General features: G+C 37.4%; 1 protein-coding gene across 1 annotated transcript; it reads right to left on the bottom strand.

Annotated features, from left to right (window-relative positions):
* Nucleotides 1–357: 357 nt before the first annotated feature.
* Nucleotides 358–954, bottom strand: LOC141666239 (secreted RxLR effector protein 161-like). Its single transcript, XM_074472233.1, has one exon. It carries the CDS (start codon nt 952–954, stop codon nt 358–360), a length of 597 nt encoding a protein of 198 aa, XP_074328334.1.
* Nucleotides 955–18,366: the final 17,412 nt, after the last annotated feature.

Genomic DNA, 18,366 nt, shown 5'->3' with positions numbered 1-18,366 from the left:
TAACTCACAATATATAGCCAATGAATAGTGTAGAAATATAGCCTGACTTATGATAAAAATAAGTATGTATGCTTTAAACTGGAAAAAAAGATGCACGCTAACTTGATAACCTTTATTCTGCTGCTGCAAATACATAATATAGAGCCACAATAATAGAAGGTGGCAAGAAAATAAGAACAACTAAATTGAAAGTCCTACAACAACTATATCGTTAACGTTTATTTCCTAGAGCTCCTAAAAATACTCTGCAAAGCAAAGACCAAGTTATAATCTGATTTCTTTTCCAGCAAAACAAAATAAACGAAATAAAACATCAATCAATAAACAAGTTTAGAATAAAAGCCAAAAAATTCTCCCTTAGTCTAAACTTGTTTTGTCTACGTTTCTGACTCCCAGCAGATGCCTCATCCTTTCAAATTTAACTGTCACCAAATCCTTCGTAAGTACGTTTGCTCTCTGCAATTCCGAACGAATGTGTTTCACAATCACTTCACCCCTTTCAACACACTCTCTTATAAAATGATAGCGGACATCAATATGCTTGCTGCGTCCGTGAAACACCAGGTTTTTGGCCAAATCTATAGTAGATTTATTGTCGATGTAGAGCATGACTGGACCAAACTCTTCACCTGTTATTCGAGTCAGCAGATTTCTCAACCATATGGCTTGGCATGCCGCTGCAGTTGCCGCGATAAATTCAGCTTCGCACGATGAGAGAGCTACACATCTCTGTTTTTGTGACACCCAAGTAACGAGACTCTCATTCAGATAAAAAACCATGCCTCCGGTACTCTTCCTATCTTCAACATGACCCGCCAAATCACTATCTGAATAACCTGTTATCATAATATTCTTGTTGTCCCTTGTGTAAATCAGCCCAAAGTCTAGAGTACCCTTTATATAACGAAGAATACACTTCGCTGCATTCTGGTGCAAAATTGTAGGTTTCTCCATAAACCTACTCACAATTCCCACCACGTATGTAATATCCGGCCTTGTGTGCACTAAGTAACGAAGCCCCCAACTAAACTCTTTAACGATGTAGTGTCAATTACAACACCCTTTTTATCTTTGTGCAAACACTCCTTCGGATCCATAGGGTATTTACTAGAGCTGCATTCTGCCATTCCTGACTTTTTAAGTATCTTTTTGGTGTAACCCATTTGCTTCAACTTAATAAACCCAGGACCCTGATTAACTTCAATACCTAGATAGTATTTCAGTTTTCCCAGGTTTGACATGTCGAAGTTTCCATTCATCTTTTCTTTAAATTCTTTAATCATCGAAAGACTCGAGCCTGTTACCAGAATGTCATTTACGTAAACAGCGATAATCAGAACCTCATTTCCCACCTTTTTGGAGTAGACTGCTGTTTCGTATGGGCACCTTTCAAATCCAAGTTCATGTAGACAGTTATTCAGTTTTGAATACCAGGCCTGAGGTGCCTGACGAAGCCCGTAGAGTGCCTTCAAAAGTCTGTACACCAGATATTCTTTACCATGTTTAACATATCCCTCGGGCTGTGTAAGATAGATTTCCTCTTCATTTTCTCTGTTCAGAAAAGTCGTTTTGACGTCAAGGTGATAAACCTCCCAGCCTTTCTTTGCAACAAGTGCGGGTAGCACGCATACTGTTTCGATCCTGGTAACTTGTGCGAAAATTTAATCGAAATCAACTCCATATCTCTGAACATAACCTTTCGCCATAATTCTTGCTTTATGTTTTACAACTTCACCACTCGCGTCTCTCTTCAACTTGTAAACCCATTTTAAATCTATAGCTTTTCTCCCTTATGGCAACTTGGTTAAATACCATGTCTTATTTTTTTCAACAGACTCCATGTCTTGATTCGTTGCCTTTCTCCAGTTCGCATCCTTGGCTGCTTGTCCATAATTAGTTGGCTCGTCTACTCCTATATATCAACAACAATTCTTCGTCCTCAATTTCTACCTCCCCAGTATTAGCATATACATCTCTTAGTGATCTGCACTTCCTTGGTTCGCTGTTGATGTCTGAATCAGTACTCCCTGAGTCGCTACCTTCACTTATATGTTCATTATCTGCAGATATATCACTGTCTGCTTCTGGAAGAACATCCGTTGATTCGTTTACGTCATACTTCAGCATAGAAAAAATTTTGAGGGGACCACAAGTTTCACTTGTCTCTCCAGACCAGGGCCGGGCCACGACTTCTCTTCATCGAAACACACATCCCTGCTAACGAGCACTTTCTTGGTTGTTGGATCGTACAACCTACACACTTTAGTTCCAGGTTCCTTTCCAAGATTTACAACAACTCTAATTCGATCATCAAGTTTTTTCAGATTCACATTTGGCACTTTCATGAATGCAACACAGCCAAAAACCTTTATGTGCCCAATTTGTGCTTTTCCCCCAGACCATGCCTCATAAGGCGTAACATTAGATACAGCTCGTGCGGAAATCGATTGAGTACATATATTGAATGCCTTATAGCCTCTCCCCAGAACAAACTAGGCATTTTCATTGTTTTGAGAAACTCCATGCCAATTCAATTATAGTCTTGTACAGGTAGGTATACTGCCTTTTTAATTGAGTACTCGTATTTTGGGGACATGTTTCTATGAATCATGACCTTGTGCTATCACACAGACTGATCAGCATGTGATAGTACGTCCGTTGGAGTTAGATTCCAATCTAAAAATTATCATTTATTGTTGATAGCTTGTGAAGCTTTATTATTGATCAAATATTACTGCTTTTATCCTTTTGTTCAGTCATTATCAGAATGTGGTTTATCATTTCAAGTACATTTTATACTGCTTGCTGAGCATTTTTTTCGCTCATACTAGTTTATCAATCTAATCTTTTAGCTAAGCCAGAGCAGGCTTGAGATCCAGGTTTGATCAGAGGTCTAGTGCTTGTAAATAGTTTGGTGTGTTTCCAGGTAGATAGTTTGGGACGCTTGAATAGTTTAAAGGTTTGTAATAAAATTTGAATAAGTTGTAAAACTAATTAGACTATGGTTTGTAATAACGGTTGGTTTGTATCAGTGCCTGTTCCATACTATAACCTGTGATCGATCCAGTTGCATGCAAGGGGTCGTATTTATTTTATTATTCCGCTGTGATTATTTTATTATAGTTTATTGGCTAGTGACCCCCAAATCTAGACCCCGGGTTTGGAGGGCGTCACAGGTTGGTATCAGAGCTACAGGTTATGGTCACTGAAACAGGCGTAGGATTGTCATAGATGAGTCATAGGAAGATCACATAAGATAGGCGCGTGTAGTTTAGCTTTTATGGGATTAAATTTAGGTTATTGGGTTAGGTTATAGTTAAGTTAATTAAGTTCCCTGTTTTGCGTTAAGCTTTAGGCCTTGTGTCATTGCCCTGCTATTTTGATTGGTTTAGTTAAGATTTAAACAAGGATTTAAAAGGGTTGGATAATTCGGAGTAAATTTTCTTTTTGTTATTATTCTTGAGATAATAAGCAGGATTATGTGATAATCATGTCGCTTGTGTTAATATGGTAGCAAGTTTATGATATTCTGGGAAAAGATACTGTTTGCGAATTTTGATATGCTAAGGAATTGCTACATATTTGACACAATGCTTGACAAATTATTATATATGTTGCTTGTTCTCTTACCAGAATAATGGCACCAAAGAGAAGGAATAATTCAGAAGAGGGTAGTACCGAGAGCCGTACAGATCCAGCGATTATCCAGATGTTGGGACTGATGCAGCAACAAATGTTACATCTTACGCAGCAGCAACAATAGCAGCAGCAAGCAGCAGCACCACCTGTAGTGACTTTTAAGCAGTTTCAAGCCGTGAAGCCACCTGAGTTCAAGGGAAGTGCTGATCCTGTGGAAGCCAATGCATGGCTCAAGGAGATGGAAAAGGCTTTTGAATTAGTCGGAGCAGGAACTGAACAGAAGACCAAGTTTGCAAGCTACTTTCTGAAGGGCGAAGTGAACTATTGGTGGGAATCCACGCGAGCATTGGAAGGAGGTGAGTTTATAACTTGGGAGATATTCACAGAGTTATTCTTGGAGAAGTATTTCCCGAGGTATATGAAGAACCAAATGGAGATCAAATTCTTGAATCTGACCCAGGGTGATCTTACTGTGGCTGAGTACGAGGCTAAGTTTACTGAATTGGCAAGGTTCGTGCCAGACCAGGTTGATACAGATGAAAAGAAAGCAAGAAGATTTGAGCAGGGATTGAAATTTTGGATTCAGAATAGAGTGGCCATGTTTGAGTTGACTTCATATGTGGCAGTGGTTCAGAAAGCAATGGTGATCGAAAGTAAGAGTGACATGTCTCAGAAAGGAAAAGATGGGAAGAAAAGGAAGATAGAAACCTCAGAAGGAGGTCAGCAGCTAAGTAATTTCCAGAGCCATTTCAACAGAAGGCCAGAGTTTCAGGGTAATAGAAATATGGGATTCAGAAGACCACAATCAGAAAATGGAGGACAAGGCAACCGTTTTCAGAATTCAAATCAGCAGAGGCCCAATCGTCCACCAATACCAGATTGTCAGTTTTGTGGTAGGAAGCACTTTGGGAATTGTAATGCTAATGTGACGTGTTTCAAGTGTGGCAGGAAGGGACACTTTGCTAATGTGTGTCAGAATCAGACTCAAGGTCAGAATATGGGAACTGGATGTTATAAGTATGGAAAGCCAGGGCATATTTCCAGGAATTGCCCAACACAAGGTATAACAAGTAACACACCAAGGCTTACAGGTGCTCCATCTCAGAGTGTGCCAAGGATTGAAGGACCACCAGCTCAACCCAAAGCCAGAACATTCAATATGACTATGAAGGATGCTGTTCAGAGTTCAGATGTGGTTGCAGGTACGCTTCCAGTCAACTCCGTAGATGCTAAAGTTTTATTTGATTCTGGAGCTACAAGATCGTTTATTTCTCAAGATTTTGTCGATAAACTGCATTGCGAAGTTAAGTTGTTAGAACAAGCATTAATGATAGAATTAGCTAATAAGGATCAAGTTTCCGTCGACCGAGTGTGCTCGAGGTGCGATGTTGAGATAGGAGGACATCATTTCTATGCCAACTTAATACCTTTAATGTTGGGAGAATTTGATGTTATTTTAGGAATGGATTGGTTGTCAGAAAATAACGCCCAGATTGATTGTAAGAATAGGAAAGTAAGACTTCAGACCTTGGATAGTAAGAAGAAGGTGATATTTCGAGGAAATAAGCAAGAGAAGAAGTTCTTAGCGATCGCTCAAGTAAAGAAGTTATTACATCAGAATCGCGAAGTATATTTGGCCCATGTGGTAGATACTGTTGAGAAAAAAAAACCAGAGTAGATACACACACAATACACAATACTGCAAGGGAAAAACAAACTAATTGTATTGCTTAAAAAACTAACTTACAGAATGGAAATATTAATACTATTCTAAACAAGATACGAGCAAATTATTCTCCTACAAATTAGCCACTAATTCCACTTCTCCTAATAAATAGAAACATACCACCGACCAAGTCATAACTCCTACAAATCAGGAAGCTGACCATTTATTTAAATAAATAAACATGTTGTAATTAAATACCAACATGCTCCCCCTAATCTAAGCATGTTTCTGCATATTCTGAATCCCAAGCAAAGCTCTCATTTGTTCGAACTTCACAGTCGCCATGGCCTTTGTAAGAACATCAGCACGCTGCTCATTCGTACACACATACTTAACTTCAATCTCCCCACGCTCAACACACTCACAAATGAAATGATATCGAATATCGATATGCTTACTCCTACCATGGAAGACCGGATTCTTTGCAAGATCAATAGCTGATTTATTATCCACATAGATGACCACCGGACCATGTTTCACTCCTGTAATCTGAACCAACAAATTCCGCAACCAGACTGCTTGACACGCAGCAGCTGTAGCTGCCATGAATTCAGCTTCGCACGAAGATAGAGCCACGCATCGCTGCTTCTGAGAAACCCACGTAATTAAATTTTCATTCAAATAAAATACCATAGCACCTGTGCTCTTCCTATCCTCTGTATTTCCAGCAAGATCACTATCCGAGTATCCTTCCAACAAATGATTACCAGTTCCTTTTGAGTAGATTAAACCATAATTTGTCGTCCCTTTAATGTAGCGCAGAATCCTCTTAACAGCTGCTTGGTGAAGAACCGTGGGTCGTTCCATGTATCGACTCACAACTCCCACTGCATAGGCGATGTCTGGTCGAGTATGGACCAGATATCGTAACCCACCCACGATGCTCTTGAATTGAGTAGTATCCACAGCTGTACCCTTTTCATCTTTATCCAACTGTATCGACGTATCCATTGGATACTTAGTCGGCCTGCACTCAGCCATCCCAGCTCGAACTAGTAACTTCTTAGCATATGGCTCTTGTTTAAGTTCAATGTACCCTTGCTTTTGATTGACCTCCATGCCTAAATAATGAGACAATTTACCGAGGTCTGTCATGTCAAATTCCTCCCCCATTTGCCTTTTAAATCTTTGTATACTCGAGATATCGGTGCCTGTAACCAACAAATCATCAATGTAAACACCGATGATTAACACTACCGAACCTTCTCTCTTTGTGTATACAGCCTGTTCATATGGACACCTGCAAAAACCAAGCTTCTCCAAAAATTTGCTGAGACGGGCATACCATGCTCTTGGTGCCTGATGAAGGCCGTATAAAGCTTTCACTAACTGGTAGACTAGATGTTCCTTATTCTTCACTTCAAAACCTGGTGGCTGAGACACAAACACCAATTCTTGCAGTTCACCATTGAAAAAGGCTGATTTCACGTCAAGATGGTGAACCTCCCACTCGTTTCGAGCCGCCAAAGCTAGTAAAAGTCGTACCGTCTCAAGTCGAGTAACAGGAGCAAACACCTCGTCATAATCAACACCCTGTTTTTGGACATACCCTTTCGCTACAAGACGCGCCTTATGTTTGATAATATTTCCACTGGTGTCTTTCTTTAGTTTATACACCCATTTTAGTCCGACTGGTGTGTGTCCTGGTGGTAATTCGACCAGATTCCAAGTGTAGTTATGTTCAATAGCCTCAATCTCTGCTTTCATAGCCGCTGTCCATGCCGGGTCAGCTAGTGCTTGCTTGTAATTGGCTAGTTCCTCCATTCCCAACAGTAACATGTCCTAATCGAGGAACACTTCCTCACTATCAGCATAAACATCATTCAAAGATCGAAACTTTCGTGGAGCACTTTCATCGCTCGTGAGGTTTTCAGTTACATGTGACTGGCCAGAGATTGCAGATGACACTGGAGTCTGAACATCATTATTTGCACTGTACCGTGGAGACGCAATTTCTTGTACATTAGTGTTATCACGTGGGATGTTCATCATATGAGATTCTGAAACTCGAATATTGATTGCAGGAGACTCCAAATCTGTTCCTTGAGTAGTCCATTGCCAAGCTTTACCTTCTTCGAAAATTACGTCACGGCTTACATGAATTGTGCCATGAACAGGATCAAGTAACCGGTAGGCTTTGGTTCCCTCTTCCTTACCCAGATTGACCACGATCTTGCTTCTATCATCCAATTTGGCCGTGTGCACAATAGCCACTTTCATGTGTGCCACACAACCAAACACTCGAATATGTGCAACATTTGGTTTATCACCACTCCAAGCTTCGTACGGAGTCATGTTTGACAAGGACCGTGTGGGCAACCTGTTCAATATATATAACGAATGACGCACAGCTTCACCTCAAAGATTTGAAGGCAAATTCATCTCCTTTAAAAAACTACGAGTCATGGCAACAACAGTTCGATTTCGTCGCTCCACAACCCCATTTTGTTGAGGGGAGTATGGAGCGGTGAAATGTCGTGTGATGCCTGCCTCATGACAGAAATCAACAAAATTCTTAGACATGAATTCTCCTCCCCTATCAGTGCGAAAAGTTTTAATCTTATCTCCAGATTCTTTTTCCACAAACGTTTTGAATTTCTTAAATGCACCAAATGCTTCATCCTTGCTTTTTAACATATATGTCCACATTACTCTACTAAAATCATCTACCAGGAGAAGAAAGTACCTATTTCCGCCAGCCGTTGATGGTGAAATCGGTCCACAAAGGTCTCCGTGTATAAGCTCCAGTCTTTTCTTCGCCCGAAACTCTGTTTGTCGAGGAAAGCTCGTCCTTGTCTGCTTCGCCATTAAGCATCCAACACACACCTTCTTTGGCTGTATCAATTCTGGTAATCCCTCCGCCATTTTTTTCGATGACATCAACGCCATTGCCTGAAAGTTCACATGTCCAAAGCGTGTATGCCATAGCCAAGTAGATTCCTCCGCCTTTGACATCAAACATACTGAGTGAGCTGTTTCGAGAAGAATTTTATACAATCGATTGCCAGATCTCTTTACTTTCATGAGAAGGCGCCTCTGATCATCATAAATCCACATATATTCCCCTTTCATTACAACCTCATTACCCGATTCAGAGAGTTGGCCCAGTGATATGATGTTGTTTCGCAATTCAGGGATATAATACACATCATGAAATAATTTTTCAGTCCCGTCTTTTGTTTTGAAAACTACTGAACCTTTGCCTCTTATATCGACCGTGGACCCATCTCCAAACTTAACCTTTCCCGTTACCCCTTCGTTCAAATCCTTGAATTTTGTACGATACCCAGTCATATGTTGACTTGCTCCATTGTCTAGATACCAGACATTGGACTCCGTAGTTTGATCACCACTTTGACTGAGCCTGGGCATCACATTTTTCTCATTCAATAGCAACTGTTTTGATTCTTCTTTAGTGCATTCTGTAAAGAGTAATGCGGGTTCATCGTCTTGTGAAAATGTTAAATTTGCCTCCTGTTTGGATTTGTCTCTGTCCTTGTTTTGTTGATCACGACGAGGCCTTCTGCATTCACGCTCGAAGTGACCTACAATACCACAATTGAAGCACCTGAGTGTCCGTCTGTCACGACCTCCACGACCCCCATCCCGATTGTAATAATTACCACCTCCTTGGTTCCTTGATGTTTCCATTCCTCCCTTGCCATATTTCTTAGCCCATTCTTCTTTAGTCATCAGCAGTTTCTCATCGCCAGTCTCTCTTTTCTTCCACTCCGCTTCTGTCAACAGTAACTGATTACTTGTGTTTTCAGTCGAGCCTTTCAATCTCTCCTCATGTGCTTTAAGTGACCCAATAGTTTCCTCAACTGTCATGACTTCAAAGTTCCCAAATTGCTCGATTGTCGACGTAATTTGGAGAAACTTTGGAGGCATGGCTCTCAACATTTTCTTAACTACATATGACTCTGCCATATTTTCTCCCAGTTCGCGTATCTTAGTGACCAACCCATTTAACTTCATACAAAAATCATCCAGACCTTCAGTATCAGTCATCTTTAGGGATTCAAACTCGGCCTTCATCGTCTGAACCTTGGCTTGCTTGACCCGATCTGCACCCAAACAAAGAGTTTTGAGTGCCTCCCAAGCCCCTTTGGCTGTCTTTTTCTCCGCAATTGTAAGCAACATATCATCTGGAATACATTGATATATTGCAGCCAACGCGAGCTTGTCTTTATTTTCCTCGACCACGACCTTCTCGTCCTTCGATTCAATCGCCTCCCAAACACCATGTGCTTGCATAAACACTTTCACTTTCAATGACCACGCTGTGTAGTTGGTCTTTGTCAACATCGGGTAGTTTAGTCCCACCGTACTCTCCTTGCTCTTTTCCGTTTCCATAGCCATTAGTCTGGGCATATACTTTGGCATACACCTTGTTCAGGCTCTGATACCAAGTGTTGAGAAAAAAAAACCAGAGTAGATACACACACAATACATAATACTGCAAGGGAAAAACAAACTGATTGTATTGCTTGAAAAACTAACTTACAGAATGGAAATATTAATACTATTCTAAACAAGATACGAGCAAATTATTCTCCTACAAATTAGCCACTAATTCCACTTCTCCTAATAAATAGAAACATACCACCGACCAAGTCATAACTCCTACAAATCAGGAAGCTGACCATTTATTTAAATAAATAAACATGCTGTAATTAAATACCAACAGATACCAGCAAAAAAGTTCCAACACTAGAAGCGATTCCAGTTGTCAATGAATTTTCAGATGTCTTTCCAGATGATCTACCAAGATTACCTCCCGATAGAGAAATTGAATTTGCGATTGATCTAGCACCTGGAACAGAACCAGTTTCTAAAGCTCCGTATCGGATGGCACCAGTGGAGATGAAAGAATTGGCAACTCAGTTGCAAGATCTTTTGGAGAAAGGAGTTATAAGACCCAGTGTATCCCCATGGGGCGCACCAGTACTGTTTGTCAAGAAGAAGGACGGGAGTATGCGACTGTGTATTGACTATCGAGAGTTAAATAAGCTGACTATTAAGAACAAATACCCGTTACCAAGGATCGATGATTTGTTTGACCAATTGCGAGGCGCTGTATGGTTCTCTAAAATTGATTTAAGATCCGGATATCATCAACTGAAGATCAAGCCGGAAGATATTCCAAAGACCGCATTTAGAACCAGATATGGGCATTATGAGTTTCTAGTGATGGCATTTGGATTAACCAATGCACCAGCAGCTTTCATTGATCTAATGAATCGAGTATTCAAGAAGTATTTGGATAAATTCGTGATCGTGTTCATAGACGATATCTTGATCTATTCTAAAACAGAAGAGGAGCATATAGAGCATTTAAGAATAGTTTTGGAGGTACTGCGACAGGAGAAATTGTACGCAAAGTTTTCTATGTGTGAATTTTGGTTAAAAGAAGTACGATTTCTTGGGCACGTGATTAGCAATAAAGGAGTGGAAGTGGATCCAGCGAAGATTGAAGCCATAATCAACTGGGAGAGGCCAAAAACACCAACAGAAGTAAGAAGTTTCATGGGACTGGCAGGTTACTATAGAAGATTCGTGCAAGATTTTGCGAAGATAGCTACGCCATTGACAAAGCTCACCAGGAAGAATCATAAATTTGAATGGGATGAGAAGTGTAAAGAAAGTTTTCAGGAATTAAAGAATAGATTAGTATCTTCTCCAGTACTAGTCTTGCCAGATGAACAAGGAAATTTTGTGATTTATAGTGACGCATCATACAAAGGATTGGGATGTGTTTTGATGCAGCATGAGAAGGTCATAGCCTACGCTTCAAGACAGTTGAAACCACACGAAGAAAAGTATCCAACTCATGATCTGGAATTGGCAGCTATAGTGTTTGCATTGAAGATTTGGAGGCATTATCTTTATGGGGAAAAGTGCGAGATCTACACGGACCACAAGAGTTTGAAATATATCTTCACCCAAAAGGAGTTGAACATGAGGCAGAGAAGATGGCTAGAACTAATCAAGGACTACGACTGTACTATTAACTATCATCCAGGCAAAGCAAATGTGGTGGCCGACACTCTGAGCAGAAAAGAAAGGTTAAACATGATAACTTCATCCGAAGAATTAATCAGGGAATTTGAGAAGCTAGAAATAGAGGTTAATATTCCAAGTATGTCTATAGAGGTATTGTGTGAAATGTCTTTTCAACCAGAATTATTAGAGAAAATAAGAAGATGTCAGGAAGAAGTAATGAGCCATGAACGAGACAGTTTGACAGGAGAAGAGATAGGGAGTCAAAAGGATGATAAAGGGATATTAAGATTTTCTTCCAGAATATGGATACCCAATGTAGCTGAGCTGAAAGATGAAATTCTTCGAGATGCTCACAACTCTAGATATTCAATTCATCCCGGGAGTACGAAGATGTACCGAGATTTAAGAGAAAACTTTTGGTTGCCAAGCATCAAGAAGGAAATTGCAGAATGGGTAAGTAAATGTTACACTTGCCAGCGAGTCAAAGCGGAACATCAAAGGCCCAGTGGACTGATACAACCATCGGACATTCCAGAATGGAAATGGGAGCATATAGCGATGGATTTCGTAGTTGGATTACCGAGGACCAGGGCAAATCATGATGCTATTTGGGTTATTATCGACAGATTGACGAAGTCGGCGCATTTTCTTCCTATCAACGAAAGATTATCAATGGATAAATTGGTACGGTTATATCTTAAGGAAATTGTGACACGACATGGAGTTCCAGTATCCATAGTTTCAGACAGAGATCCTCGATTCAACTCAAGATTTTAGAGAAGTTTTCAAGATTGTCTCGGAACGAAGCTGAACATGAGTACCGCGTATCATCCGCAGACAGACGGCCAAAGTGAAAGGATGATTTAGACTATTGAAGATATGCTGAGGGTATGTGCACTAGATTTTGAAGGGAGTTGGGACGAGCATTTGCCATTAGTTGAATTCTCCTACAACAACAGCTATCATGCCAGCCTTGGGATGCCGCCTTACGAAGCTTTGTACGGTAGAAGATGCAGATCTCCAATATGTTGGGAAGAAGTTGGTGAAAGAAAGATTTTGGGTCCAGAATTGATCCAACAGACGAAGGAGAAAATAGAACTCATTCGGAAAAGATTAACAGCAGCTCAAGATCGTCAACGCAAATATGCTGATCCTAACAGAAAAGATATGGAATTTGAAGTTGGAGAGGCAGTGTTAATAAAAGTTTCTCCTTGGAAAGGTTTATCAAGATTTGGAAAGAAAGGAAAGATGAGTCCGCGTTATGTTGGCCCTTTTGAGATTTTGAAGCGTGTGGGAAAGGTTGCTTACGAATTAGCGTTACCACCTCACATGCAGCATATTCACAATGTGTTCCACGTGTCAATGTTGAAGCGTTATTTTCTTGATTCGAATCATGTAATAGAATATGATCCAATCGAGATCCAGCCAGATTTGTCTTTTGTGGAGCAACCAGTGCAGATTTTAGATAAGAAAGAAATAGTACTTAGGAATAAGTCTGTATCTTTAGTGCGAGTCTTGTGGAGGAATCTCAAGGTTGAAGAGTCGACTTGGGAGTTGGAAAGCGAAATGCAATCCAAGTATCCTCATTTATTTTCCTAGGCTGATTCTGAGGACAGAATCCTGTCAAGGGGGGAAGGATGTAATAACCGGGAAAATTATGTGAATATTATGTGCTAAATAAATACATATTATGTGTTTTATAAATTTAAAGTAATTGTTACTATGATATGAGATGTTATAACTGTTATGTGTGCTTCTGTGCGGGCCAGAAAATTTTCGGTTGATTAATATATGTTTAAACTACAATTATATGAACCTATCTGCAATCAGGACGCGTATTTATCAGCGTCTTTATTAAGATATCTGTTTTATTTGATTTTATGCATGTTTGAATATACTTTACATGTTTTCGGGATTTTCTAGTAATTTAGGGATCGTTTCCGTTTTTCAAAAATCAACGAACCGGGACCCCACCGGGACGACAAACCCCACAAAATCGATGTTTTTATTTTTATAAAATTATTCATATTTTAAATACCTTTTATTTTTACATTTTTAAATTATTCGCAATTTTCGGGTAATTTTGATATTAATTTTGTATTTTATCGTTTTTAAAATTATTCCCCGTAATTATTATTTTGGGGCTTAATTATTGTAATTTAGGGATAAAAACACCCTTAATTTATTTTGGGGATATAATTTCAGATTAAATATAAATAGCTGGATATATTATTTTATGTATTTTTTTTATATAAAAATTCAGAAAATAGAAATTGATTTGGGGGTATAATTGTGTTCATCACGAAGAATCGATGATATTGGGAGTTCTAGGAATCCTCTGCTGATGCTCTTGTAACCAAAATCATCCTTGTTTCGAGCCCGTTCTATTGATATCAAAACCATGATTTGAGGGTGAGTATTTTGTAAAATCGATTTTTCTAGTTTTGTTCTTGAAATCGTTGTTGAGTTGTGTTGATTTTTGATCGATTCTGATGTTACAGATAGCTTTAGATGATGTTTTCCAGTCGTTTTGATTATAAATTTGTATTATTTGATGCCCGGAATGCCAAAGTCGAATTCTAAGCTTTTGTTGATTTTTCAAATTGATTTTCTTGATTATTGGGATGTTCTTGATGGTTATGGATGATGTAGATAGATTATGATTATTCTAAGCTTCATTTTGGTACCAAGAACGTAAGTTTTGGTGCATAAATAAAGCTTTTCAAAGTTCACCGGTGGACCGCCGAATTTTGCTTCGTTTTTGGCCGGGGAATGATTTCCCGGGATTGATTGAAGATGGGGACGGTTGAATCAAGTTCCTGATGGTTCAAGGAATGATTTGGTGTTGAAAAAGAGAAATTTTGATAAGAGTTTGGGGCTGTTATGGGCTTGCCGGACCGATTAACGGCGCCGGCCGTTTTCTGGGCAACCCAGAATTCGGCGGCCTGTTCTTCAGGTCCCGGCCACCCACCGCCCTCCTGTGCCGCCTGTTGATTCAGTAGAAGAAAAGACAGAAATACAAAACCTGTTTTTGTATTATTGTTTTCCTTTTTCTTTTTCTTTCAAAATTCATTTTATTATTTTTTTTTAAATTCACTTCTTTTAATTTCAAAATTATTTATTTATTATTTGTAAATTTTAAAAATCATTTAACTATTTATTTCAAATCCTAAAAATTATTTTCTTTTATTATTTTCAAAAATCTAATTTGACTTAATTATTTATAATTTATTTTGGGTTAATTATTTATGAATTCAATTAATTGATTAAAAATCGTTTGAGCAGTTAATTTTATTTATAAATAGTTAAATAAATGTAAATTATTTATAATTAATTCAAATAATTCCTAAAAATTATTTTTAGGTTTTAAAAATTATATTTTGGTATTCAAAAATCAATTAATATTATTATTAATTGATTTAAATCTATTTATTTCTCATTTTATTCATAATAATTAAACCGTTCATCCGTTTAATACGAAACGAACGCGTACAGACTCAGAAAAATATTGTGCTTCCAATAAAAATACTTTTAAGACCTAATTTCTTTTGTATTGCAATGTCATTTGATTTGTGTATCAGTTTGAGTCGGTATTTGATCGATAAATGTTAATATTGAATTGATTTTCATTCTGAACGCACTGAGACGTATCTTGTAATGATCTAACTTATGTGTTATATGAAATATAAGATTACGTGTTATACAAATGCTATGATTATGTGTTACATGATATGTATGCTATTTGTTTACAGTTTAAAATGCCATGCTTAGTTATATACGATCGGGTAGATGTCAAGACGTATAGTTACGTCGATTGAGTTTAGTTCTGTCAATTAAGATAGTCCTTTTGTTTATAGAATCAAGTAGCAAGGAGTGCAGTCAAGTGTTAGACGGAGATAGTAGCCAGCATCTATAAGCAGAGTTATAGTAAGAAGTTATTGGGCATACCAGGCAAGTACCCCTTACTTCACTTATTGTTCAAGTGACGTTTATTTTGAATCATATTATGCAAGTACCTCTATCTTCATTTATCATTCAATTGATATTGACCCTGAACTTTATTCTTTCGATTTCCATACTATTCTAAGTTCAGAATAGTTAAACGTTTTATATTTTGCTATACATTACTCTATACAGTGGGACATTGAATTGAGATTAGCGAATAACTAATTGTTCTAGTTATTTCGCCATCGATTGTTGAGATAACTCTGGACCATGAGAAATGGGGAGTTATATGGTTAAGGATATCCTTTGATTCGGCTCCTTTGATCAAAATGTTTTATGGATTGGATGAATGCGTAAGTGACCGGGACGGACGGTCCAGCGGAGGGCTATTTCTATGTGTTAGATGAAATATTATGACACCATTTTTGCCACAGGCAGGTATATTGCCTTTTTAATTGAGTACTCGTATTTTGGGGACATGTTTCTATTAATCATGACCTTGTGCTATCACACGGGCTGATCAGCATGTGATAGTACGTCCGTCAGAGTTAGATTCCAATCTAAAAATTATCGTTTATTGTTGATAGCTTGTGAAGCTTTATTATTGATCAAATATTACTGCTTTTTTCCTTTTGTTCAGTCATTATCAGAATGTGGTTTATCATTTCAAGTACATTTTATACTGCTTGCTGAGCATTTCTTTCGCTCATACTTGTTTATCAATCTAATCTTTCAGTTAAGCCAGAGCAGGCTTGAGATCCAGGTTTGATCAGAGGTCTAGTGCTTGTAAATAGTTTGGTGTGTTTCCAGGTAGATAGTTTGGGACGCTTGAATAGTTTAAAGGTTTGTAATAAAATTTGAATAAGTTGTAAAACTAATTAGACTATGGTTTGTAACAACGGTTGGTTTGTATCAGTGCCTGTTCCATACTATAACCTGTGATCGATCCAGTTGCATGCAAGGGGTCGTATTTATTTTATTAGTCCGCTGTGATTATTTTATTATAGTTTATTGGCTAGTGACCCCCAAATCTAGACCCCGGGTTTGGAGGGCATCACATCCGGATTGAAATAATTAGGTCATATGTTATGCAATTGTCTCAGTGAATATCTTTTGAAAGATGGATATACTAATAATATAATATGTCCATTTGTTTTTATTAAAAGGACAAAATTGGGGCTTACTATCAATGCAGTATATGTTGATGATTTAAACATCACTAGAACTCCAGATGAACTCCATGAGACGATTGAATATTTGAAAAGAGAGTTTGAAATGAAGGATTTGGGTAAAAGAAATCTCTGCCTTGGTTTTCAAGTTAAACATATATCGAAGGAATCTTTGTCCACTAGTCTTTATATATTGAAAAGATTCTTAAACGGTTTATTATGGATAAGGCATATCCTGTGTGTACACCTATGATTGTACGATCATTAGAAAAGAAGAAAGATCCATTCTGCCCAAGAGAAAAGGGAGAAGAAATTCTCGGTCCTGAAGTACTATATTTAAGTAAACTAAAACATGTTTTATTATACATGTTTTGATATAAGTATAAATTAAGAGCGTGTTAATCTTGAATTTTCAAAATGATAATTTTATTCAATCTCCATTAACCTATTATATAAAGTTGTAACTAATTTTGCAGGAGAAAAGTGATAGGGAATCAAAAATTGAATAAATTAAGTGGAGATTTTCTTTTTGCTATGAATTTAATTATTGTAGGCAATTTTTAATGAGGTAACATCACGTGCAAGGAATGATGATTAAAGGAATCTGGCAGATTTCTTTACAAAGGAATTTCCTACCACTCCATTCGAGAAATTAGTACACATAATCGGGATATGCAGACTTCGAGATCTATGTTGATATTTATAGTCATCTCAAAATGAGGGGGAGATATAATATGCTCATTATTACACGTTCTTAACACATTTACTCTTTTTCCTTCACTAGGGTTTTTTCCACAGGGTTTTTCCTAGTAAGGTTTTAACGAGGCATGGTGTTCTTATGAGTCATTTAAGGGGGAGTGTTATATATTAATAAATCACTCTTAGCCTTTATATGATTATCTTAATTACTAGCAACCTTTGGCTCTTCATTTTCCGTGTAACATCCATTATACTAGCCTATATAAGACTTGCTTGTACTTTGTTTATGATATAGAATAACAAGATGATCTCTTTCATTATTATCACGTTCTCTCTCAATCTCTCTTATATATTATATATAATAGAATCTAAGTTAAAAAGTAAATTATAACAAATATAATGTAATAAGGTAGTAAAACTATAAAGAAAAAACTACACGGTTTTAAAAATTTTTTTTACATATTAATAGAGAGTTAAAATCCTAGTTCCAAAAGCTACAAGTATTTGACTAAGTAATGATTCCAAATTCAAATTTTTGGTAAACAATATTGAAATATAGGCGGTGTGTTGAATCATTTTCTCCATTATTTTTAATAAAATCCTACATAGACATGTAACAAAAGAAATAAATTTAGGTGACTTTGAAGTAGTGAACAAATCATTTCAACTTGAGTCATAATAAAATATTTCTAATGTACATTTTAGAAATTCGTATCTAACAAAATTTGAAGTGTGCCTTAGAGATCTAATGGTGATAAATTTATATATTTATAGAAATAAATATAGTTTTATTTTTATAACATCATAGTCGCCAGTGGTCACTACTAACTAAATTTAACATATAAAGACCCAATTATACATATTTTTTAGTTTTTTACATTTAAGATTGTTTATCGGAAATTGTAAAGGATATTTTAGATATGAACAATCTTTAAGATATAAATTTGATAGTTTATATGAATAGTCTTTAAGATATAAATTTGACAGTTTATATCTTTAAGATATAAATTTGATATGAACAATCTTTAAGATAAATGATCTATATGTGCAATGACTTCATGATGCAAACAAAAACGGTGAGAAGAGGAATTGCCACTTAGAGTCTCTTTCTTTTAGTATTATGGGCTTGCTTTATGTTATAATTATTATTAATTTTTATAGAATTTAACATGGATCAAACAG

The sequence above is a fragment of the Apium graveolens genome, chromosome 6, assembly GCF_009905375.1.
Source record: "Apium graveolens cultivar Ventura chromosome 6, ASM990537v1, whole genome shotgun sequence".
In the NCBI taxonomy this organism is placed as follows: domain Eukaryota; kingdom Viridiplantae; phylum Streptophyta; class Magnoliopsida; order Apiales; family Apiaceae; genus Apium; species Apium graveolens.
Note: the sequence above shows the minus strand (reverse complement) of the source record. Positions and strands in the feature narration are given on the sequence as shown.